The sequence below is a fragment of the Parambassis ranga genome, chromosome 1, assembly GCF_900634625.1.
Source record: "Parambassis ranga chromosome 1, fParRan2.1, whole genome shotgun sequence".
Lineage (NCBI taxonomy): Eukaryota > Metazoa > Chordata > Actinopteri > Ambassidae > Parambassis > Parambassis ranga.
This window is the reverse complement of record NC_041022.1, coordinates 25,499,681-25,526,724: the sequence shown is the minus strand read 5'-3', so window position 1 is coordinate 25,526,724 and position 27,044 is coordinate 25,499,681. Positions and strand designations below refer to the sequence as shown.

Sequence of the window (27,044 nt, the reverse complement as noted above, 5' to 3'; positions counted from 1 at the left end):
GTGTTGCAGATTATAATAAAGCACAGTATGAAAAAATAACCTAGATATAGTTTGTCATACAGTAACTTTCTGCAATGCTCTGATTAGGACACCGTGAGTATTGGAGTATTTTTAATGGCACACAAGACAGCAGTGACATTGTTTAATTTACCAAGCTAACAGTAGAGCCCCATTTTCAGCAGTGAATAATTGAATCAAACTTGTGAAGTTAAATGAGGCTTGTGATGTCAGTATAGTGATGCTTAGTGAAAACACTTTGCATAGACATTGTTTAATTGGTGCAGTGTTAATTTTTAGCTGCAGCTGATTCTGCTGCTAGCCTCACATTTGAAAATCTGTTGCTGGTCTCTCCCCTTCTGATAGACCACCAACATGGCACCATTTTCTCCCCATTTGATCTTTCTAAGAACCACCATCCAGGTATTTAGAGTGCACTGCAACCTGCCATAGTTTTCAGTGTGAACACACTTGTGCACTCAAAACACCCGTAACCCCAGTAACACTATCGTGTTTACCCCCAAAAATTCCGATGCTATGATAATCTGCTAGATTCATACTTGCTGTAACACAGGAGTAAGTTTTTTTGGCACAACTGATATATACTTGGTTTTTATTGCTATGTATTTACTTTTGTACAATTAGAATGAGCAAGCATTTTAATATCGTAGAAACATTTCCTCATATTATTGTTGTTGTTCATTACACCGGACACACAATCATTGGTTCCTTATGTGTATCCTGTTTCTTCAGATGTGTGCCAGTGTATCAGCGCTCTTCAGTCCAGATTCTAGCTCAGTTCACAGCTCAGGATTCCCACAGCAGAACCACACACCTCCTGGGCTCAGCTGATTGGTATGTGGATGTAACAGAACTGCTCCATGATTGGTTGAGAGTGGGAGATCCCGAAGTAGCTTCCCTCGGTCCCCAGAACATTGTGATTGGTTTACGACCAGGAAAGACCTCACTGCATGTAGGTGGTGTCTGTGTATCAGCTGACCCCCTCCCTCTGAGCATCTCTCTGATGTGAATTGCACCTCTCTTTCTTATTCAGGTGGTGTCACAGCAGTGGGATGGTGTGCTAGGCAGATGTGATGTCACTGTTAGTTCTGATGCCGTTACCCCAGGTGACCTGTCGGTACAGGTGGTCAGTGGCCTTGGCATGTCAGTCACAAACAATGCAGGCCACCCCTCCATTATCACAACAACAGTGACAGCCTACAACATCCTGTACAGCCATCACCAGGTGGGAGAGTCTTTCTACTTCTTTGAACTAGTACTGTACCATGTATCATGACATTGTTACTTACATTATTGTGTCTGTACTGTCTCTGAAGGAAGCATCCATCAGTGTCTGGCTCCAGTTCAGTGATGACACTGCCTCCCTCCTCTCATCCTTTAGTGATTTACCATTTTTTCTACGTCTGTCCTCATTAGCTGAGACTGTGGTTGTTGTGACACCCAGCCCCAGCCAACAAATATTTGCGCAAGGTGATGGAGGTGGGCCATTATTGCGAGCAGAACTTCTGGTTTCTACATGTGCTGACCAGCTGGTTACCTCCAACTTCATAAGTGAAGGCGACAGTGAGTGGGGAGACACCACAGGTGTAGGAGGCACTAGGAGGCTGGCAATGGGATCTGGATGGATAAGAGTTAACCTGGATCTAAGCTTCCTGCAGCCGCTAGGAAAGATAGATGAGGAGGGTGAGGAGTTAGGTTTTGATATTTCAGACACTTTGGTGGAGTCAGAGAGCAATGTCTACACTTCTCATGAGGATGAAAGGGCTAATATGAGCAGCAGTAGTGACTACTATGACAGAATAACTACCCACAAGTGGAACAAGGTGGGAAATGGAGGGATGGTCAGTCAAAACACTCTGGAAAGAGCTGTGTTGTTGCCAGGCGTGAAGGAGGGTACTGTGTACTTCTCCCCAAGCCGTGAGGAAGAAGAGGAGGGGGCGGAGAAAGAGGGAGTTAGAGAGCTAGGGGTTGGTGTGGCTGCTGTCCTCTCTCTGCTCTGTCTCTCTGCTGTCCTCTTCTTGGCTAACTATCTGCCCTGCACCTTGAGAGACAGACGAAAGACAAAAAAGGATGAGGAGAGAGGAGGAGAACTTGAGGGTGGTGCAACTGAAGTTGAAGAGGACAAGAGACAGACACAAGTAAAGGAGAGGAGCAACACAAGTGAAGACGAGCTGAAGAAGAAGCAGGACGAAAACAATAAAGTGGATGTTAAAGAAATAGAGATCATTTGCTGAATTCTAACAACCACAAAGGACAAAGGTAGTAGCAGGCAGTGAAACATCTACAGAATATCCACTGCTCTTTCTGGAGACAGTGAGCTGTCACTTTAAGCTACTCATGTAAACAGTCAACTATTCCTGGACTAAACACTAATGTTTCAGCTTCAGCAGACTTGCAGGTCAAAGCCCTATATATATATATATATATATATATATATATATATATATATATATATATATATATTTTAAGGCAAAATGTATGTTTATCTGCTAATATGTTTTATGAATCCTTGTAGCTCTACACCTTCATTGCTAGGCTCCTGCCCCACCTTATTATTATCCTCTGAAACACATTAAACTCCAACTGTTTTGCTGTTTGTTTAGTTTTGTTTAGTTTTAATGTCACATTTTGTCTGCATTTTGGTTACAAGTAGACACATTTCTTTACATGTAGAAACATTTGTTTAAGGCCGTAACAGTTATGATGAATGAATTTGTATTAATCATACAAACGAAATTAAAAAAGAAACTGGCATGTGCAAGTTTTTTTTTTTCAAAAAACTACTATCAATACTCTACATGCTCAAGATATAATACTCTACATGCTCAAGATATTTACGTATAAGCATTTTTATGGCCTCTACACACCAGTTTTTCACTCATCTGTAGAAAGGTGTAGAAGGCCTACAGATAAGGCAAAAACTCTGCCGGTCACAGAGAGTCAGTCATGGCTTTTTTACAGAACTTTGTGGAAATTCTTTATTTACCAAGAATTTTTAAATGAGATATGTAAAATAAAGTGGTTGTAATATTCAAATTTTATTCAAATGTTTAGCTATGGTTTGATTTTAAGTTGAAGCAGAGAAACCATTTTTTCTTTCTTTTATTGCTAGAAATCATACAGTATATGAACCCAGACCATAACTGTGTTGTTACACATTCCTGTTCACCACATACCAACAGTACAAAGGGATTATATAGTACTATCAGGCCTGCATATGGTTAGTCCTAAAGCCTGACTGAAAGTTTCATATATATTGTGTGAGGTTAAAAAGTTTATGTGTTTAATTATGTGTGTTAAAAATGACAGGTTGGATACTGGTCCGAAATCCGTACTGCGCAGGTGTGGGTCAGAATGACTAAAGGGTGGACTAAATAATGTTTGATGTCTGAACTGGGGATGCAGGTGAACCAGGTGGTGACATCAAATGAGGACATGATGTCGTCTGGGTCCCCATGAATCTTCTCTACCTTTTTTAACAATGTCCTGAGAGTTGTGGATGTGTCTAAAATGTGTACATTATTGTCACTGAAATGTGTCTACTTTGAATTAAGTGAGTTGTACAGTGTTTCACAGAATTGAACAAGTGTAGAAAAACACAAAACTGCACTGCTATATAGGTAAAATAATCCAAATAAAAACAGCCTGCATGGCTTGCCCTCCACTGCTCATTTTGTGTCCTCACCTCATCCCTAGCCCTCCTCTGGCCTGTGCTCCACAGCCCGTGACAGACTGCTGGTGTGTTCTCAGATTGCAGATCCAAGCAAACCTCTTTCCACACTGATCACAACTGAAAGGTTTCTCCCCAGTGTGAACTCTCTGGTGCTTTTTCAGGTTCCCAGCTTCTGAGAAACGTTTCCCACAGGTGTCACAGCGGAAAGGTTTCTCCCCGGTGTGGACTCTCTCATGGGCCTCTAGGTTGGACAGGCCGTAGAAAACCTTGGCACAGGTTTGGCACACATAGCTCTTCCTGCGTCGCTCACCAAGCACAATGCTGGCAGCCTGGATTTTATTGTTGTGACGCTGTACAGCAATGGTCACCTCAGTGCCTGCTAAAGCTGTTGTGGATCTAACAGGTAAAGATTGTGGAGCCACAGATGAGCTCATGGTCCTACTGGTAGAGCTGATGGCACTAATTTTGTCAGTGCATGCAAGAGCTGTGCTGGAGCACAGTGCGCTGTGTTGTTGCTGAGAGACCCTGTTAGCATTATGATGCTGCCGCTGTGGCTGAGTCTGTGCCCCTTTTATTATTGCTGCTGCTCTGCTCCATGGCGCTTGAGAAGTTAGAGTCTGCATCTTCAAAGATGTGGGCACAGAAGTCCCTGCAAAAAGAAAAAACAAAAAGTGTGCAATATTCTTTGTAATTCTGGAGTATCAAAGATTTTTCTTCTGTTATAGTCACTTGATTATTTGCTTTGTGTTTACAAGCAGCACATATGACCTGATGTGCTGCACTCAATGGTTCACAGAAACGATTGGGTATCCATTAACAAATGCAGTCACATATATATAGACAGATAAGATGCTAAAGCATTTAGCATTCATAGTAAAACAATGCGCACCACAGCATAAGGCTGAAGAGCAGAGGGAAGGTGATGTGTTACCTTGTGACACACAGTGACTGGCAGCAGAGGAGAAGCTCTGCCCTTCACTAAGCTTGGCTGCTGATGCCTCTGAAACGAGGGGTGACAGAGGCACTTGGTGAAGTACTGGCTGGGTCTCTACCAAAATAACATCCCGGTCACAATCTGCTATGTTGTCAATGGTAAAAGAACATGAGGGGGCACTGGGGACTGATACAGAGTCATTATCAGGGGCCCAGCGAGTGAAGAAGTTCTCCAGCTCAAACAGCGAATATTCAGAGCTCAGCGAGTTGCTGCTGGATTTATGCTGCTGCTCTGAAGCAGGGTTGGCTGTGTTGGTGTCTAAGACCTTGAGCTGGATTGCCACTATGCTTTTGCTGTCATCTGATAACACAGGGTTCAGCTGAGGTTTTGCAGCCTGAAAAGAAGAAGAAAGAACAGATTTTGATTTTCATCAAGTGGACAGAAAGGGACATATAAACAAGTATGACAGCAGAATATACTTTCTTACTAAATATCTAACATAGCCCTGTCATACATTGTCTACTACTGTCATACATATTAGAAATATACTTCAAAGATCCATCAAAAGACCCAGACAGGTTGACAGCCTAGGGTACTACTTTATAGTACATTTGAAAATAAAATATCCAGTTTGAAAATACTAAACTTCAAATAGCTTAAACACTCAAGTGTGACAATTGCCAATAAACATTTTTAAACAGAAAACACATGGTAAAGAAAAAGTGTCATCAAATTCAAGATCTACAGTTCATCTGCTATGTCCAAAGGAGCAGGGTATGAAGGCCTAAGGGACAAAGCCGAGATAAAGGAGGCTGAACAGTCTACAGATTGGGCCAGTCCATCAGCTGTGCCAACAAACGTTCAATTACCGTAATCAGTTGAACTAAATCCTAACTCTCATCTGTGGTCATTAGCTATAAAGTGCAGACTAAAAAATGAGCTCACCAAACCAAACAACACTCATTAGCGTGGTGTACAGACTACCAGAGTGCACTCAGAGAAAGGTCACTGCTCCTCCATGCATTGAAACATTAAGTGGTGTGGACATGAAAACATTAAGATTTATCCAATAAGCTAAAAGTTGTTCAACTCCTTTAGGTATTATCAATATTCACCCTTTATTTACAGTTAAAGGCAGGGATTATTGAGCCTTACCTATAGTAACATTCATAAAATAAAGTGGGAAATGTAGTATTGATACAGAGCAATTACAAACAGACTGCAACTATAATACCAATCTCAGACACATAATAATCTTCCACACCACAGAAGCATTAGTGCATTGACACTCACCAGGGACAAACTTAGAACAGTGCACGTAGTGAAATTTCATTTTTCAGTTAATATTTCTCTGTTCAGGAACCAATGAGCCAACTTTTCTGACTGAAACAGTAAAACTGTCTTAGTATGGCCAGCAGCTCTAAAGAGACCCTTGATCCTTTTTCATATCTGAATGGGTGCCTTTTACATACACACTATAAAACTTCAATACGTTATAAAGCTTTGACTGAAGGGTGCATTTCATTAGCACATTAGCAGATTTCAACCTGGTATACTCTAAAAAGTACACGATTTGCTGTGACATCTGGTATGGTTTATATTGCATGCTAATTTCAGAAACACTCAAAATATTGTGTCACAATTTAGTATGAGCTATAATAAAAACACAGTTCCACATGTTTCACAGTGTTTGTAAAGATTTAATGACTGACATTGCAAATTGTTGACATTGAACAAATTTTTACAAAATTGTGACACAATAGAAAAGATTACCATGTGGTGCACCAGTCACACATTTAGACACAGCAAATTGTTAAAAATGTTTCATCGAGCCATCTCTCTAGGATTGAGGTAAGGTAATCATGTGATGCTCTGATTTCAACAGCACTAATGGAGGTGAGGTGTTTCTTTGGATCACTGCCCTGTTAAAAAAAGACTGATTGTGTCTTTTTCCTCTGACTAGCTGTGCAGGATGCAATGAATGGATGCCGCACTGCTCTGCATATCCCAAGATACACAAGAGTAAACTTTAAACCAACTACAGCTACCCTCATAGGTAACAGCAGTTGCCTTTGAGGGACCACTTCTTTGAAAAAAGTAGTGCGTATTGAGACACAGATAGAGAGAACCAGGCCCACTCCTTTAACAACATGTCACCTGACACCTGCTAATGCTTCCTAGGCAACATATTAAATGCAGATGGTGTTTAATTGGTGCAACATGGACCCATCTTGGATACTTTTCTAAAACTAATCCAGGCATCCTTTGTGTCTGAATAACATTATTAACAATACATAGTAAATAAGATGAAATGTGGATGAAAACAAGACAAAAAAAAAATCATGTTCCATACAAGTTTAGTTTGTTACACTGCTGTTATTTTGCATAATAGTAACAAAATAGTCAAATCGCACTTCCGAGATATGTTCAAAAATGCACAGAATCGCTGACAAACTGTTTATCCAAGTAATGTTTCAACATTAAAAAACCCTGCAACATTGACAGCCTTCAGTAGTTTAAATTGAAGGTAGTCTTGTTAGTGATAATACTAGGGCATATGACTGCAACACAGCTCTGCGTGTGTACAATATCAGCTTTACATGCACAAGCTGTGCGTAATGTTCCACACAGAGGAAACAGCGAATGCAACTGTCTGTGCAAAAACCAACCGTGTCAACTCCATAGAGCGGGTGGGTGGTTGACTGTAAAGTGTGGGCAGAAAATCCGGGTTCTGGCTACAGGTCGGCAGAATTCTGATTATTAAAGTTTATCATTCAATATGAACAAACATCCTTCAGCAGCTGAAGTCAATGGCAACATAAACCTACATTTCAACATTCCAGGAGTAAACCTGCACTCATGAACTGATTATTTCAAATACCTAAATTTGAACCAAATGTACTGTTAAACATGTTGCATGAATACAAGTATTAATATACCTGTGACAGCCACAAACATTTTGTTGGATTAGGTATAGGATTAGTTATAGTGACTCTAAGAGACACTGTAACACAACACAGAGCTTCATCTAGGACATTCCTGACTGTGTGTCTATGTTCTGGGGGTGGTGTCTCTTCTGGTGCTTTTTCAGGTTGCTGGGGTCAGAGAACCTGTCAGGGCAGAGCATGCACTGGTACGGTCTCTCCCCAGTATGGATGTTCCTGTGGATCTTCAGGTTCCAGAACTGAGAGAATTTTTTGCCACAGATGTTGCAGCCATATGGTCTCTCTCCAGTGTGAGTCCTCAGATGGGATTCTAAGTTTGCCGGAGAGCGGAACCCTTTACCACAGAAAGTACAGTTGTTAACACTCTTCATGGGTTTTTTTTGGTTCTGACTCTGCCCCTGATCATGAAGCTGTTGGGGCCTCTCAACAGACAGTTGGACCATGCACAATGAACCTGAACATGAAGCCTGACTGGGGCTTGACTCCTCTGACAAATCAATTACAGGAAGCTGCTGCTCAAAGGAAAAGGTGGGGAAGCCTCTAGAGCTCTTAACAACCAATTCCTTTTCTGCTGAATTTTCATTGGCCAATGACCTTCCAGAGCTGCCAGACTCTGCTCCAAAGAATGTGCTGGACAGGTATGAGGGAGGAGCACACTGAGTGGACGGCCCTGCATGGTTGTCACCATAACTAACCCCCTCACTAGTCCACAGTGGAGAATGGCCATAGCTGACCTCTGAGAAGCTCCGGCCAGAGTCCTGCATGTCAGAGAAGTGATTGGTGGACATTTGTGTGGACTCATCATATGGCAGCACTCCTTTGTAGTCATCTGTGCTTGACTCAACCAAACCTGAAAAAAAAAAAAAAGACGCTGAGCAACTGTCGCTGTCCGACTGTCTGTCTGGGACAATGTGTGTCAAACTCACTCCAATTCACTGACGGTGACACATTCCTTTGATCTATCATTTGTTACTAGAGCAGGTGGCAACCAGTGTGTGTGTAATAGTGCCACATTAAGAATGAAAAAAAATATGCTTATATTGTATAAAAGTAGAAATTGCATTACTCAAAGAAAATGCTTATTAGATTGATTCTGAAAAAATGTTTCTGAAAAATGTGAGTATTATAAAAGTTTGAACGCTGAATTACAACAGTTACAACTCCACTACCATGCAACAATAGGACATAAACAAAATCCAGAAATGCTTACATATCTCCTGGACTGGAAAGAACTAACTGATCAGCAGGAGAGTCAGCAGGCTCTATAGTCTAATAAGCAGTATATACGCACAGTACTGCTCACCCTCCTGTATGCTTGCACCTCTCTTGTTTGGAGTAGTTCCTGTCACTGACTCGCCCTCCTCGACCTTCACCAGCACCACATCTGAGTCGTCCTAAGGAAGAGAGACATCTGATGTGACTTTGCCAGAGAATGGAAGCAGAGAAATGTTGAGCATCTGATTGTGCTCATGTTCTTCCTTTTTGATTATCTGCCAGGACAAAAATGTCTTGAGATTTAAGGTTTGTACTATACAATAAGAAGTAATTCATTTACCGATTGGGCAGTCAAGTGTTAAAACAAACAGCAGTGTAGAGTAGCCCCAGGTATATAAACATGTAGGTCCATTATTCTCAAAATGAGTGTTGACCCCCTGATTGAATGACTGGGAAGTGTGTCCGTTTAGTTTACTGTCACACCTAGACTACGGAAAACCTGACGTGTGTAATGAAAAAACAAGTCATCCATTTGAGGTTAAAGGAATACATTTTATTCCATTATTCAAATTCTGCATAGCAAATATGAGTTATTACACTGTAAACACATGAAATAACGATCCACTCCTTAGCAATACTATCATTTATAAAAACTTATTCAGTGAACACTCATAGTCACATGTTTAAATCTACCAACAATGTTCATCCTTAGCACCGAGTGGTGAATACCTTGTTTCATTTGCCACTTTAAATCAGCAACACTGCCATAGTGGTTTACAAACAACCGAAAACACAAATGTTCTAGTTTCTAAAGGTCTTCACAGAGAATTAGCCGGGACCTGTAAATCATTGAGCCAAGATTATTTATATTCTGCATCATCAGCAAATGTTATGTGCAAATAATGTATTCCTCTGTGCCTATTATTACCAGAAATGAAGTATTAAAGACACAGCAGTGAACACTGGCGTTCTTCACTAGGAACAAGCTTCTTTATTTTGACTCTACTGCTGCCCTAAATAAACACCTGAATCCAGCGCAGCCTTATCCACCATCCACAACACAGTCTCCAACAAATGTGATTCATCCTGTACAGCCGTTCAAGGAGCAACACATTTAAAAGGTGAAACTATCTACAGACCCTTTAACTACAACAGTCGTGTTAAGAGTCCATATCCCCACTTTACATGTACACTCCTGTACATTCCAATACTTGATATTTATCATGGATAATATGTTCAAGATTAACTCCTACATGAATAATATAAAAATAGTTAGCAGCACTGACAGTATGTACCTGTGCCACTGCTTCTGTTACAAGTTGAATATGTTTCAATACAGTTTCTTGTAGCCAATTCAACAACATTCCAGTAATTGGCACTTGTTTCAATCTCAGTCCCCTGTGGATATAAAGTTCATGTCATTATTTTATACGGTCATAAATTACATCGCCGGAGCTAAATGACAGACCTGCTCACAGTTCTTTCATTCTGTTAAGCCTTTTTGTCTTTTTCTTTCTAGTGTGTGTGCAATTCTCTGCTGGATGACTTAAGTAAGGAGACAATTTATTATTGTTCGAAGGTGTCTTCAGTATAAACTTCCGGGTGGGTCTTTTGCTGATGTGTTTTAAGGTTTCTTATCCAGGCAAAACCCCTGCCACACAGCCCACAGCTGTATGGTTTCTCCCCGGTGTGGACTCTCTGATGTTTCCGCAGGTTCCCAGCCTCTGAGAACATCTTCCCACACGTGGAGCAGCTGAAAGGCCTCTCTCCAGTGTGGACACGCTGGTGGATTTCCACCTTCTTGGGCCGGTTGAAAGCCTTGCCGCAGTAGCTGCAGACAAACAGTCTTTCTTTGCTGGTGCGAGGGGGTGTTTTACTGCTGTTACTGAAGGACTGGGAGAGGGGGAAAGTGGGGCAGTACCGAGTCCAGCCATTTACACTGGAAGAGGTTGTTGGGAAATCAGAGTATAAACAAGATGGCCTCTGTCCTTCCACGTCAACACTTGATGGCTCATCAAAAAGCTCCCCAACAGGCGAGTTACCACTTTTATCATTGTCACATGACACATTACACTGCGAGTCAGTGTTATGGTCATCAATATACTGGTGTGGGTTTACTGCTTCCTGTAGCGAGTCTTTGCCCTCAACAGAGGTACTGAGTTCACATTTAAGGAGAGGAGAGGAGCCACTGACCTCCACTCCTCTGCTGGTGCTGGGAAGCTTCGCCTGACTCTGGAGCTGGCTGGAAGTGGGCTGGATGTCCTGCTGTCTAAGGCTGGGCCTCTGTCCTGCAGCAGCACGTGGAACACACTCCAGAACTCCTTCAGTGAGAAGAGAAAAACAGTTAAAATATCTGTGGATGCTCAGGTCATAGTCATTTTCTAAGAGTTTAAATGGAGGCAACTGGACTCAACATCACTGGAGCTGCTGAGTCAGTTCTGCTGAACTGAAGAAGCCACTTGGGGGCGTGGTGAAACATCTTCAAAAAACAATGCTGGAGTCCAGTTGCCTCCATTTAAACTCTTGGAAATGACAGTTCAATTCATTCAATAAACTTCATCTGACACACAAATACACATATGCCTCTTGGACTGCTGAGCCACAGCAGCTACAATCAGAATCAGAAATACTTTATTGATCCCAGGGGGAAACTGCTTGCATTCCAGGTGCTCCATGTGTACTCAAAAACAGGTTAGAAATATAAAATAAGTTAAATAGTAGAATAAAAACAAAACCTAATAAAATTCTAAACAATAATAAACATTCCAGTTAAAGACAAGATAGTAACGTTTATGGGGAATGCTAAGAGTTCAAAAGAGATACAGAGTCACAGGGTGCGAGTGGGAAATGGTTACACTGATGAGTTGGTGAAGGGAATGGACATTAAAAAGAAGCATGATCACTTTGCCTAAGGAATAGGGCTCTACAATACTGATTCTGGCTGTTTGCAGATAATGGTGCCAATATATGCAATTCCAACTAATTACAGAGACCTGATAAATGTACATACACTCAACAAAAATATAAACGCAACACTTTTGTTTTTGCTCCCATGTTTCATGAGATGGACTTGAAGATCTAAACTTCATTCCAGATACACAATATTACCATTCCTCTCAAACATTGTTCACAAATCTGTCTAAATGTGTGATAGTGAGCACTTCTGCTTTGCTGAGATAATCCATCCCACCTCACAGGTGTGCCACATCAAGATGCTGATCTGACATCATGATTAGTGCACAGGTGTACCTTAAACTGCCCACAATAAAAGGCCACCCTGAAATGTGCAGTTTTGTTTCTGCTTTATTGGCGGTCTGGGGACTCAGAACCAGTCAGTATCTGGTGTGACCACCATTTGCCTCATGCAGTGCAACACATCTTCTTCGCATAGAGTTTATCAGATTGTCTATTGTGGCCTGTGGAATGTTGGTCCACTCCTCTTCAATGGCTGTGCGAAGTTGCTGGATATTAGTGGGAACTGGTGCACGCTGTCGTATACGCCGGTCAAGCACATCCCAAACATGTTCAATGGGTGACATGTCCGGTGAGTATGCTGGCCATGCAAGAACTGGGACATTTTCAGCTTCCAAGAATTGTGTACAAATCCTTGCAAAGCGCTCACCCACACGACGCCACACACGCTGTCTGCCATCTGCCCTGAACAATGTAAACCGAGATTCATCCGTGAAGAGAACACCTCTCCAACGTGCTAGACGCCATCGAATGTGAGCATTTGCCCACTCAAGTCTGTTACGGCGACGATCTGGAGTCAGGTTAAGACCCCGATGAGGACGACGAGCATGCAGTTGAGCTTCCCTGAGACGGTTTCTGACAGTTTGTGCAGAAATTGTTTGGTTATGCAAACCAATTGTTTCAGCAGCTGTCTGAGTGGCTGGTCTCAGACGATCTCGGAGGTGAACCTGCTGGATGTGGAGGTCCTGGGCTGGTGTGGTTACTCGTGGTCTGCGGTTGTGAGGCCGGTTGGATGTACTGCCATATTCTCTGAAACGCCTTTGGAGACGGCTTATGGTGGAGAAATGAACATTCAATGCACGAGCAACAGATCTGGTTGACATTCCTGCTGTCAGCATGCCAATTGCACGCTCCCTCAATGCTTGTGGCATCTGTGGCATTTTGCTGTGAGACAAAACTGCACATTTCAGGGTGGCCTTTTATTGTGGGCAGTTTGAGGTACACCTGTGCACTAATCATGATGTCAGATCAGCATCTTGATGTGGCACACCTGTGAGGTGGGATGGATTATCTCAGCAAAGCAGAAGTGCTCACTATCACACATTTAGACAGATTTGTGAACAATGTTTGAGAGGAATGGTAATATTGTGTATCTGGAATGAAGTTTAGATCTTCAAGTCCATCTCATGAAACATGGGAGCAAAAACAAAAGTGTTGCGTTTATATTTTTGTTGAGTGTAGTTAGATGGTTAATTCATTAGTAATGCTGAAATAACTGGGTTCCTTCTTGCATGACCTATTCTCATCAGTTTCAGTTTCTGACATGTGAACACATTTTCACTGCAGACACACAGCACATGTGTCTCTGTGGCGCTCACTGACAAAAACATTGGGGACGCAGTGCATATGTCAACATTACAAAATATTACATACAAATTCAACTTCTCTGCGATGTGGACAGTATTGGTAAGAGATTTGATGCCGCACACATCTTTGCTGGGGGATTTTGTCTCTAACATTTTCATGAGGGAAATAGGTTTTCGATCCCTTCAGAAAACTTGCTTTAGTACTTGGTGGTAAAACCTTTGCTGACAATCAGAGGTCAGAGGTTTCTTGTAGTTGGCCACAAGGTTTGCACACATCTCAGGGGGATTTTGTCCCACTTCAGCAGATCCTCTCCAAGTCGTTAATGTTTGGTAACTCAGACCTTATATGCTTCTCCTTGATCAATCCTTTGTTGCCTTGGCCGTGTGTTTGGGATCACTGTCATGATGGAATACCCCCGACCCATTTTCAATGCCCTGGCTCACGGAAGCAGGTTCTCACCCAAGATTTGATGGTACATGGTCCCATTCATCCTCCCTAGGGATGTAAACAGTTAATCGACTTTAGAGTAATTGTCGATAAGAATTTGATCGATTAAATTAAATTAGTTAATCGCCCCAGCAGTATTTCTTTGATATATAGTGGTGAAGACGTTTCGTAACCCGAGTGGCAGCCTCAGTTCTGCTCAGTCGTTTCTGTCTCTACGTGCTCGAGCATTTCTTTGCTGCTCTCTGTACTGTGCACAGAGTTCTGCCCCAACACACACACAGGTGTGCGCACGTACAGCTGTACTCCCACCAGCAGACAGAGAGCGCACATTGAAAACTGTGCCAAGCGACGTGCTGTCTGTTGTAACGTTCTCAGCAGCCTAGCTGCTGGTATGTTGACGGTGTGTGTTTTCAGGTGCTGCGTGATCTCTGTGCGCATGTAGCAGTGCTCCGTCAGAATATAGTCCCAGAATGGATCAAACTAGGAGACTGCCGCGTGATAATCTGCAATTTCATTTGTGCTCCTCGTGAATACGCAGCTCACATGAAGTACTTTTTTAATCAGGATGCTAGTTGAACAGAAGCCGTGTTCCCAGTAGCTGCCCTCACTGCCGGACTCCTGGACATGTGTGAGCAGACAACACATCAGACAGTGTTTATGTTTCAGGAGAGGTGACTGTTCTAAAGGAGGCCCTGTAAGTTTACTGTCACCTTTACTAGCCAACATAAATGTCATTGTCTGTACTGTATCCCTCCTCTGAATCATTCACTTCCTGCCACAAACAGGCCTGAACATTTGCTTCCTTGAGCAGGGGGACCTTGCGGGCACTGCAGGATTTCAGTCCTTCACAGCGTACTGTGTTACCATCTGTTTTCTTGGTGACTATGGTCCCAGCTGCCTTGAGATCATTGACCAGTTCCTCCTGAGTAGTTCTGGGCTGATTCCTCACCGTTCTCATTATCACTGAAACTCCACGAGGTGACATCTTACATGGAGTTCCAGACCGAAGGAGATTGGCAGTTATTTTATGTTTCTTCCATTTGTGAATAATCACACCAACCGTCGTCACCTTCTCACCCAGCTGCTTGGTGATGGTCTTGTAGTCCATTCCAGTCTTGTGTAGGTCCACGGTCTTGTCCCTGACATGCTTGGAAAGCTCTTTGGTCTTGGTCATGGTGAAGAGTTTGGAATCTGGATTGACTGATTACTTCTGTGGACAGGTGTCTTTATGAAAATGTGAACTAATATAAATATAATATAACTCTTTTAAAATGCATTTTTCTGGATCTGATCTTTATTCAGAAACTGGCTCGTTTTCTACATAAAGATTTAAACAGCTCAGGATGTTTTGCCACAGGACCTGGGCAATCATTCAGTCTACCATGAATTCTGCTGTATGCCAATATATTAGAGACAAATGTGAGACCATCTGTCTTGTCAGTTAAAGCTCGGTGGAAATTGGGTCATTCAACTGGAAAATGATCCAAAGCACAGCAGCAAATCTACATCAGAATGGCAAAAAATTAAAGGATTAAGCTTTTGGAACGACCTAGTCAAAGTCCTCAACCCAACAGAAATGCCCTTAAGAGGGCAGTGCATAATCGAATATCCAAAAACCTCAGTGAACTGATGCAATGTTTGAAGAACCTAACTTAGCTGACACAAAATGCAGATTGGAGAGACGTGTATACAGTTAATGTTGGAGTTAAGTCATATTGTGTATCATTTGTAATTAATAGTGTTGTATTTTATATGATGATAACAAAAACACAGCCAAGCATATCTGCCCAAACAACAGAAAAACACCATCATGCTGTTACAGACAGAAGGATTAGATCTGGAAATGTAGAAGCTCTTAAATAAACATGTATCTTCTCCTGCTTTGTAGACATTACAAATACATTATCTCAAGTCTAAACGTATTTCTTTCACATTTGTCTTGATGCTCTCACAAGTGTTAGGGCAAACTGTTACTGCTGTGTGTACCGCCAGACACCAGCCTTACTTTTAAGTGTGAATCCAATCCTGACAGGGTGGAAGCGTAGACTACATAGTATTGTTGCATAACAGTGACTTGTACTGTGTAAAACAAAGAGGACAGTTCTTCAAGGGGTAATAATACTCACCTCGGTAGTTTTTGGTTTGTGTGGAAAAAAAATCTGCTACTGCAAATTAAAGTAATAATTAAGTATTTTTTATTTTTTAAGTGAAATGCTTTTTATATTGCAGCCACCCTGCTGCTGTGTGCCGCTCTGCCCCTTTGATCTTTCATTCACATACTTTTATGAAAAACACCAAACCTCAGCTCCTGTTAACGTTTTGCCTAAACCCGTGCTATAATAACTGAGAGTGTGTGCCTTAGACATTTGCAGGATGTGCAGTTTTCAGAATGCTGTGTCTTGATGTAGGTACTTTGATTTTTTCATGTGGTATAATAAAATATTTGTTACTGATGAAAGTGGTATGTGCCAATATGCCAATGAATATGAATGGATGTAAAGGCACATGAACAGATGTCAAAACAAGCCAAGACTCTGAGGCAGCACATACAATGTGTTACAATGTTAGAGACAATGCGAGCCATAGTGGTGGAATACATTCACCCATAGCCTTTATGTGTGCTGACACCAAAAGATTCTATTAGTGAAGAACATGTTCTCTAAAAGTTTGCTAAACAACATCTGGACGAGCCTATGAAATACTGGGAAACGTAGTGTGGTCAGGGGAGATGAAAATTGAAACTACACACCATCACCCCCCAAAAAAACTGTACCAACAGTCTAGTTTGAAAGCATCATGCCGTGGTAGTGGCAGATTGACATAACTTAAGGAATTAATATAGGAGGCTTGTATTAAAAGATTCTTGAAATGAATCTGCTGCCTTCAACCAGCCTGGTGAAGATGGGATGTGGGTGGACCACAGAACAACAATAGCACTTTATTTTAGAGGAGGAAAATCCAATTATGAAGCTCAGTCAATCACCTGACCTAAATCCATTTGAATATTTGTGGAAGAAAGTCAAGAGTTCATAAGAGGCCCCCCTAGAATCTTCAAGATTTAATGACAATTTATTTAGAAGAATGAGCCAAATTCACAACTGAGTACTTTGGGCAATTTGCTTCTTCGTACAGGAAGCCTCTTGACTTTTTGATTGTCTCTGTTTGTGTGTGAATGTTGTGTGTTTATACCAAAGTCTGTTGATCCTGATCTGAAATGTGTACACAGACTCATTTACTCAAACAACCCACTGTATATGCAGTAATTTATCTGTACTCACCATCATCTCCTATAAGAGCTACGTCTTCCTCAGTTTCTTCGAATTGAGACATATTTGCCTCCACCCTCTCCTCCTTCACCATCAGTGCCTCAGACTCTACCAGTTCCACATCTGGAGACTGCAAAAAGCAAAGACCTGCTTCACACTGATGCAGCTACATGCACTTACTCAAATCAGGTGAGTTACAACTTAATGTCAAATGACTCAAATTACCATATTGTTCTGCATGTAAGGCAGCAGTCTTTGATTAGAAATACTTCTAAAAAGAGATTGGGTTCAGGGTCTAGACTTTAATATGTAAATAACACTTCTGCAGCAATATATGGTGCAACATGTTTGTAAAACAAGTGCCCTCAGGACTGAAGCATGGTAAGTGACCATAAAGAGCCAAGTCAGCAGTTAAACCAGCAACTGAGGAGAGGTCATGCTGTAAACGTTAAGCTCAATGTGATATGTCAGTCTGACTCATGATGGTGTGCTTACCTTACTCTGGATGCTCTCAGGCTGGATTGGCTCACTTTCTGCATCCACTGCAGAGGGAGTACCAGACCACAGAGACACATGCCGATCAAACACTCCACCTGCACAACAAATGAAAGTTGTCTTAAGCAAGTCACTAGGCTTGGGTAGGGTAGGCGAGGACACTACTGGTGTTACCAATTACATACATTTTCTTTGACCACCAGCCACATAGTCACACATTTAATGAAAATTAATACAATCTTGTCCATTTTATTTATTATGTTATCAGTACTTCACTGGACAGACACAATTAGAACCCGAGGCCCAAACTAACCACAACTGGCATTATAGGGCATTTCCATGTGTGTCATTGGATAGACACACACCATGAAGTGCTATTATGCCACTGCAAATGTCCTGCTGTGATGCTGATAAAGGAAAAAAGTCTCTGTAATAAAAAACAGATGACAAACAAATGACAGATGAGCAAAAATGTCAGAAATGAACACTACTGCTGAACTTTAAACTTACAAGGACTGTTGTGAGAGAAGACAGAGTTGCAGGTCACTTAACAAGTGAAGATTTGCATGATAAGTTATTAATGATGATGATGTTCTGTTTATGCATGAACAAGAGCCTCTCTATCTGTTCATATTGAGGCAGCTACAGACGTGTTCAAAATGACCCTCTTTCATGCTCTATTTTTTGTGTGAAAACATAAACATCATCTGTGAATAGCTGGTGTTATTATTGGGCAAAACTTTAGATTCAAAACACCATATAACGGTGTTCACTGTGGCATTATTAATGTGCCAAAAAGAAGAAAACATATTGAATACTGTGTCCCTTCTTCCACAGGATTTAAGTAGTTGAGCTGCAGCAGGTGCTGCTGATGATCAGTCCTTGATGAACTGATCATCAGCAGGTTACAGACCTATAAACACAGACGTTTGCTGCTCTGGAACATTCAGGTGTGTGTTAACACAATAAGAGAGAAAGACATAAACAATGGTGTTAGAGAAGCAGCTGTTGCTGCACATCAATGTGAAAACGTCATGTTTGAGTGACCGATAAAGTCATACAGGAAACAATGACTTTGTGTTATGCTGCTAGAGGTGGATCTACAAGATACTGATCAGGCCGTAGTGCTTCTTTGTTTGCTTGTCACTTTAGAATTGCAGTTCCTAATTCTAAGAGGTGGAAACCATGCTGCCCGGTAGCTGACGTATGAAATTCAAACATGCATTCAGCTTGTCGTAATCCTAATGTGTAATGTGAGTTTACTTACTGCGATGCTATCATTGGACCACTGGTCCCTGCAACCCTTTCAGGACAAAGCAGGTAAATAGAACGGATAGAAGGATTTGCCCATAAAGTGTATTGTACTGAAGTGCTTATTGGTGTCTGATCTCACCTGTGAGCTATGGATTGTATCAGTTTATATGTGTAATGAAATTTTGCCTGACAGTACTCAGTGTTTTCTGCAGCAAGAGATGTGTATGCAGGACTGTTCTACTAAAAAAGTACTCATGTCTTGTTTTTTCTTTTAGTGCCGTTTAATTTTTTTTAGTTTTATGAATATAATTTGGGTTTGTACAAAAAAGAATGTACAAAAATAAACTTTAAGCCTATAACAAAAAAACTAAGGTTTCTTACAGTATGTCAGAATAATGTCAGCTGGCATCAGAATCTCCACAGAGCTGCTCATCCCAGGGCCTTCATACTGCCTTCTACCGTGTACTAAAGTTCTGACAGCTGATCATGGAAAAGAGTCCATGTACAGCTGGTTTAACTATTTTAAACATGCACACATACAGTTACCTGTGCAAACACATCTATGAGGAGGGCCCGTTCATTTTAGGCAGGAGGTTCAGTCAAACAGAAGTATTGAGTGCAGCAGTTTGGTGGGTTATAAACACTGCTTAAAGCTATTCTGGTTATTAGAACTACTGTATAGTGTGAAGTACGCTCCTTTGTTTAGCCTGAACACGACAGATATATCTGGTATACAGCTACTGGTTGTTGTGCTTACAGGAAGACGGCAGCGACCCTCGGAGCTTGTCGCCGGTGTGTATCTGCACCTTTGGCCGGCTGTTCATGGCGCTCTCTCGCAGCCTTCTTTCAGCATTTCCTCGGGCCATCTTCAGTTCCAGCAAATGCAGTTTCCTCTTCAGGGCTTTGTTCTCCCTCTGGCACTGAGACATCTGTAAACTGACCACTGCATAGTCGTCGTCCACTAGTTTACAGATCTCCGCAACAGCTGCATTAGCGAGGACCTCCATGATGGAGGCCAGCTGGGTCTGGAAAGCCAGACGGTTGGACATCGTTCTTCTGCCGTTCACTGTCGTGCTGCGGTTTAAAATGCCGGTAGACTCCTCCTCTACAGCTGGGAACAGTACGCTCACAGCTGCCGATGAAGAAAGCCGGTCTATTGAAATTCTATGCGGGTAAAATCAAAGAGCTAATACCAAGCTAAACCTGATTTTCTGTCGTCACGCTCCTCCGGCCACGAACGTAGACGTCATATCCGGTAATGGAGAGTGCGTCGCAAACTTTCTTCTTCTCTGAGGCAGCCGGCATCCGCAACGTAGCGCCTTTCAAACTTTGATTCTTCTGTTTCCCTTTGTTTTCAGGGCCCGAGCACTGAACACAGCCCGTAGGGTGATTTTTCCCTTTCCTCATAAATAATCACATTTTCAAAAGGCACTTTTTGTAGCTGTGCTGTGGGACCAACATGGTCCACTGAGCAGTCAGCCCCCTCCTCTCTCATTAGTCTGGTTCATGCTGTTGTTCATGTCATAAACTGTGTTTGCTGTCTTCCTCGTAGTTCTACGTCTCTCTCTCTCTTTGCCGGTCTCCAGACCTGCATGCTGACCTGGACTGGCCCTGAATATTCCAGTGCTCGTTGACTTCACCAGTCTCTGCTGCTCGTGCCCGAGCCCTATTGAAATGAATTATTATTATGATCCTCCCGCGTCTTTGGTCGCAATGTTGCCCCCTGAACGTGCTCAAAAACTTTACCTAAAATTGTCCCCCAACTAAAATTTTTACTTGCCACTGCCGCCATTAGTGGGCGTGGCCGCATGGCTCTACAGCGCCCCCCAAAGTGTGAAAATATTCACAATATTGCTACATACGACGGCGTATTAGGGCCAATGTAAGAAAAAAAAATACTGACCCGGAAGAGGAGGGGGGGCAATATTCTGAGATTTAAAGTCGTAGATTTACGAGAAAAAAACTCGCAAATTTACGGGAAGACCTCAGATATTCTCTGACATTAGGCTATAAAGTCGCAAATCTGGAGACACGCTGCTTGCTGTCACGGTCGCCGTGGAAAAGCTCATCAAGTTGTGACAATGCTGTGAAGAAGACAGCACCGTGGATAACCTTTCCTGCTTCAACCTCCCGACCATAGTCAGGAGGCACAGAGGACGAGCTACGGTGCTCGTGGTTAAACCCCACCGTCACAAACAGCTGGAGGACCAGAGCACTTTCCTGTGCTTGCAGGGCGGCAGCTTTGTTCTCATATTCTTTACGCTGTACATATACTTCTTGTTAATAAATCGCTCCTCTCTCAAGCTAACAAGTCATCTTCTCTTCCCCTCCTACACAAACACGCTGTCCTGTATCCTGCACACTCACACACAGGTGAGCACACACGCACTCACTGCCTTCCTATTATAAGGCATATAGGCCTACAACTCTCATAACACCGTGATAAAAACTAAAAACTTTAAACAGTTGCTTTTTATCCAGTTTACACATATGTAAATTGTACACATAAACCGTGTGCATTTATGCATGTATGGAAACGCGACATAATTCCATGACCAGGAAAAACGGATGCAAATTTCTGAGTTTTTTTCTCGTAAATCTACGACTTTTTTTCTCGTAAATTTACGAGTTTTTTTCTCGTAAATTTACGACTTTAAATCTCAGAATATTGCCCCCCCCCCCTCCTCTTCCGGGTCAGTATTTTTTTTTCTTACATTGGCCCTAATACGCCGTCGTAGCTACAGACTTCAGACTCGGTACACTGATGTATCGCCTCGTGACAAGAAAAAAAGCCTCTTGGACGAAAATTCCACGACGTACAGGAAGTCCGCCATTTTGAAAAAACCACACCATGTTCCAATTTGCCCAGATAGCAAAATTATTATGGCCCACATTTGGGTCAAAACTGGCTTGCCATTTTGGTAAAGTTTTGGCACGGCACATGGCCCCATTTTGGCCCAAAATAGGAATGCCAAAATCAACCCTAAACCTGCCAAAAACCCACTATGGAACTCCAAAACATAGCCATAACAGCCCCCCAAAACTCCCAAAATCCCATTCAGCCAAAGATTAGCCAAAAGTTACCCAGAATGAAACCATAACTATGCCATATGGCTTATTCATTTATTTATTTATTTACATTATATCTTAGCACTCTATGCTCATAAAGTTATATTGTGAAATTATAGGCTATGGTGTCTATTTGTAGAAAAAAAACTCGATTCAGTTTCACCACAATTGATTTTTATTATTAATAGTAATAAACATATAACATTAATAATGAATAAACATATATTTTTTTACTTATTCTTTTTATTAAACCTCACCACAAATAGAAAGCATCCTTTCTTTCCTCCCTCCTTCCCTATCTCCAGCCCAGTAAAACCAGCAGCTGTGATGTCTGCGTCCGTGGCAGCGGCGCAGGCAGCGTTTCTTCTCACAGCATCTGAAAGTCAGACACACACAAACAAAGACAAAACAAACTGAATTACTCAATTTGTTATATAAGTAGCTACAACACCAATGACAAGTGAATAGTGAAAAGTGGAAGTAAACATAAGTAAATAAGCAAATTCATTTGGAGAGAAAAATGCACTGTAAGGAAAAAAGAACATCAGAGTGCAGGGCAGCAGTGAAACTATTACAGTGATGAAACTTACCAATGATAACCGCTGTCATCTTTTGGCAAGGTCATTTTTCATGGCCCTCTTTAGAATCTGAAAAACTGTGTCTTTGAGGGTGGCACCCCCAACCAATCCAAGGGTTGTAGCCTAAGGAGAGCAATGGAAAATTACTATAATTATTTTTAAATCACATACATTATTGCATTACTTTACCTTAAAGAGCTCAAATGTACTCACCAATACTGTCTTTATTTGTGGACAGGCGTCCACAAATTCTTCTAAGGGCTCTTGTTTTGCCACTGAGTGCAAGCCATTACGCACTGAAAACAAAAGGGAAAACAAATTAGAAATAATTTGTTTTATTGCAGATAAACACAAACCGAACCTGTGGAAGCTTGATCCTGCTTGTGTGTCACCGGAGCAATACAGAGTTGCGGCACTTTGTGTGTGTGACAGAGAGAGAGAGAGAGAGAGAACACGAATGGGTGTTAGCCGTTAGCTCGCTTGCGTACATAAGCTAACGTCGGCTGTGTTAACAGCAACAAGTCTGTAAATGAAATATTTCAACAGAATAAAATAACCGAATGTTAGTGAGTATCAATGTAATATTTAATCTACAATTATGTATTATATGACGTAGTACCTGTTAAAGTCTTATGCATACAGTTAAAACCCCTCAGTGTCTACTGCCTAAACTTTAACTTTGAAGTTTACATTTGAACTGTTTCCGCAACACACCAAAACTGAAAGAAAAAGCGAAATTAACGTTTAAACGGTTATCCACATGAAAATGTTGCCCTGTTTTCCCTGTAGTTGTGTGGTTACTGGTAATATTTGAAGATAGTAACGTGCACTTACCCTCTTCAGTGAATGTGCTGGAGAAACTGAAGACTGTGCACCTTGTCATATCACCTCATCGTCATATGTGGGCGTGGCCACATGGCTCAGCAGCGCCCCCTAGAATGAGATCTGAGGCCCCGTTTAACCTACAGACGCAAAAATTGGTACACACATGTATCACCTCTAGACGAGAAAAAAAAGTTTCTTGGGGGAATCCTCGAACACGCACAGGAAGTCGGACATTTGGAAAAAAACTTCACCATTTTGCATTTTTCACTCCCTGCACTTTTGTGAACTCCTCCTAGGGGATTTGTCCAATCCAGCTGAAAATTGGTGTGGATACTCTTAAGGCATTAGGGACCAAAAGTTATCAAAACCGCAGCACTTCATCATACCGTCTGGTTGTGGCGCCGCCACGAATTTGACCCTTCGCCAACGCACAGGAAACAGATGTTTTTATGCCTGTGTCTCCCACATACTTCATCCTATGTGGATGAAACTTTACAGTTATGCTGAACATCTGACTCTGCACAGATTGACATGCTGATATGCCACTTTCATGGCGCTGCCTACTGGCCAGAGAACCATACTTTTGTACATGTGTAGTTTGGTGTACTACTCTTTCCTGCAGACCACAACTCGTGCCAGTACCAGGAGAGAGGTTGTGGCACAATAGGGGAGGTGGCGGCTGCAAGGAGGGCCCGTCATCGCTGCTTAATTTTAATTACTATCAATCTACTATTACTATTTATGGACTGGAGATATATGATGTTTTTTCCTCTGTCTGTCTGTCTGTCTGACTGTCAGCAGGAAGACTTTCCCTTATGAGTCGGGTCCTGCCAAGGTTTTTCCTGTTAAAAGGGAGTTTTTCTTTGCCTGTTGCTCTTAAGGGGGTTCGGGCTCTGGGTCTCTGTGAAGAGCTTAGAGACAATTTCTGATTGTAAAATGCGCTGTATAAATAAAACTGAATTGAAAAATGGCTCCATGGTGCCCGCTAATGCGTACAGCCCCTATGGCCAGTTTGTCGTGGGATCATGAAAATTGGCACACATACTATGACGCACAAAAAAGTCTCCTGGATCCCCCCTCCAAACCCAACAGGAAGTCCACCATTTTGAATTTTGTGGTTATTTTTGGCGATTTGCGACCCTCCTACAAAACTTTTCACACCTCACATACTTCATCCAATTGAGCTGAAATTCACTGTGTCCACTCAGGACACCATAGGGAATAGACACATTCAAAAACTCTTTCAAAAGTATTAAGGTGTGGCTGGGGCACAGCCTCAAATTTGACCCTTCACCATTACACAGGAAGTAACTGTACAAAATGCAGTTACAACAAATTACAGTACCAGCCACATGCTTCATCCAATGTGGACAAAATCTTACAGGACTGCTGTGCAACAGATTGATATGCTGATATGATGATACAGTCATAGCACCACCTACTGGCAGCAGGAAATGAGGATAGAAGAGGACACTGCAGTGGCCCCCGGGAACTGGAAGGGCTGTTGAGCTGGTGTGCTTATGACACCAAACAAAAAAATCTGAAGGAAAACAAAAGGTATAATGTCATTGTGTAGCATTTCACAGAGATGAAAGGGCAGGTTTTTACATTAGAAAACAAGACATCCAACAAGACACACGTGGCTCCAGTTTCCATCGGTGGGCAGAGTGTGGACATTGTGGAGGATTACAAATACCTGGGAGTAGTTTGGACAATAAACTTGACTGGACTAAAAATACTGAAGCCCTCTACAAGAAGGGCCAGAGCCTCTATTTTCTGAGGAGGCTCCGGTCCTTAAACATCTGTTGGACTATGCTGAGGATTTTTTTATGAGTCTGTGGTTGCCAGTGCCATTTTGTTTGCTGTTGTGTGCTGGGGCAGCAGACTGAACAAACTGATCAGAAGATCCAGTGATGTTGTGGGGGTGGAGCTGGATTCCCTGACAGCAGTGTCAGACAGAAGGATGCTGTCTAAGCTGCAGGGGATCCTGGAGAACAGCTTCCATCCTCTCCACCATGTGCTGCTGAGGTGCAGGAGGACTTTCAGTGCTAGACAGACTAAATGCACCACTGAGCGCCACAGGAGGTCTTTCCTTCCTGTGGCCATCAAACTGCACAACTCCTCCCTCTGAGACCAGCCAATCTTCTCTAACACACTCTAACACACTGTCTTGTTAATTATATCCATATTGGATTTATCAGAATTGTAGACCCTTGAAGATTTTTTTACTGCACAGTTGTATTATACATGACTATCAGTTTTCACTTGCCTGGATTTAACTTGAATGTTCAATAAAATGTTTTATTTATTGTTTAATGGTTTTATTTTTATTCTACTTGTCACGACCTGGTGTTTAGTTCTGGTTTTGTTTCCTTGTTTTTTCTGTTTATCCTGTGTCCTGTTATCTTTGTTAGGTTGTTGTTCTGTCCCCTGGGTTTCTGTTTTTGTGATGTTGTCTTGTGCTTCCTGTTTTATTTTGATAGCCTTGTCCTCCTTGTGCATTGTCTTGTGTTTAACTACTTTAGTTTTTGCATTGTTTTTCTCCTCCTGGCTTTGAATAAAGGAGTTTTTGTTAGCTTTACCCGCTCTGTGCCTCTGCATTCGTGTCCTCCCCCAACGAACCCTGACACTACTCTTACTATTTTACCTGATTTTATTTATATTTCTAAACTGTTTTTTTAGTATACATGAAGCACCTGGAATTCAAGCAATTTCCCCCTGGGATCAATAAAGTATTTCTGATTCTGAATATCTCCTATTAAGAAATTATATTACATTATTATTCTTATATTACAACAACAAAAATAAAATACAAACAAAAACACAGGAAGATTACACATCTATCCCAAGTGTTCGTAGACGTTCATGAAAACACTAAATGAGGAAATATATTGCAGCTGTCCAACAGTCTGTCTGACAACTCATTCAACAAGCTACATGTGTAAGAATAAATTGATAAAAGAAGGTGAGCTCACAGTTACCAGGTGAGGGATGGGAAGGTATCTGTATGTTTCAGTGAAAGAGCACAAAAAACAGACCAGCCAGGTGACATCAATCCCTCAGTAAGGTAGGAGGAGCCAACCTGGAAAGAAGCAGAAACAGGCAAAGCAACCAGCAGGCCCAGGGCTGTCACTGCTCGTATCAGTGACACTCCAGTGATGGCAGCCGAGTCACAAGCCATTACCATTTCTTCTGGGAATGTTATAATGTACACAACTAGTACCAGGAAACACATGAGTCATTACAGTCCATCTCTGAGGCAAAGCAAGTGGCTCTGATCCTCTTTGAAAAAGAACCTCTGTAACACATTGGCATCAAAATATGATGTTATTGTTGTATATTAGCTTTCTTTGGGTTTTTCATGTTTCATGTGTTTGTTGCACACTGGTGAAATATTTGGTGCAACAAGAAACTCGTAACATAATACTGTGTTTCATTTAAACTCAACTTTCTGCTTTAATTATTGTAAAACATTTTTGGTCCACAGTAATTTGATTGTAAAAGGTGCTACACAAATAAAAATGTTATTTAGAGAAGTAGAAGGAGCCAGCTGAAAAAGTATCATAAATAGACATTTCCAGAAGAGTCACTTCATTTACAAGCAAATTCTACTGTAGCATTTAATGTGGCCACATTCTTCATCATTATAACCAACTGACCTGTTAGCACAGCAGCCATTCACCCAATGACAGGCAGCTTTCATCCGACAGCTTCAACCGAACTTCCGTTGCGTGCCTTCATTTACCACTTAAATATTAGGTTTTC

At 41.8% G+C, this 27,044-nt stretch overlaps 1 protein-coding gene across 1 annotated transcript; it reads right to left on the bottom strand.

Moving 5' to 3' along the window:
• Positions 1-1,627: 1,627 nt before the first annotated feature.
• On the bottom strand, positions 1,628-20,602 carry LOC114426673 (transcriptional regulator CRZ2-like). Its single transcript, XM_028394246.1, has 9 exons — positions 19,565-20,602; positions 17,554-17,651; positions 17,071-17,188; positions 10,979-11,106; positions 8,874-8,964; positions 8,305-8,420; positions 4,623-5,019; positions 3,704-4,340; positions 1,628-2,059 (listed from the first exon to the last, which is right to left on the bottom strand). The coding sequence occupies exons 1-9, from the start codon at positions 19,854-19,856 to the stop codon at positions 2,041-2,043; spliced, it is 1,896 nt and encodes a 631-aa protein (XP_028250047.1). The 5' UTR covers positions 19,857-20,602; the 3' UTR covers positions 1,628-2,040.
• Positions 20,603-27,044: the final 6,442 nt, after the last annotated feature.

Coding starts and splice junctions, on each gene's coding strand:
- LOC114426673 (XM_028394246.1), bottom strand. CDS start 19,856: ATGTCCAACCGTCTGGCTTTCCAGACCCAGCTGGCCTCCATCATGGAG. Junction 17,189..17,553: donor CTGAGAGCATCCAGAGTAAG/GTAAGCACACCA, acceptor TGCTTTTTGCAG/TCTCCAGATGTGGAACTGGT. Junction 5,020..8,304: donor CTGGCCGGAGCTTCTCAGAG/GTCAGCTATGGC, acceptor TCTTCTTTTCAG/GCTGCAAAACCTCAGCTGAA.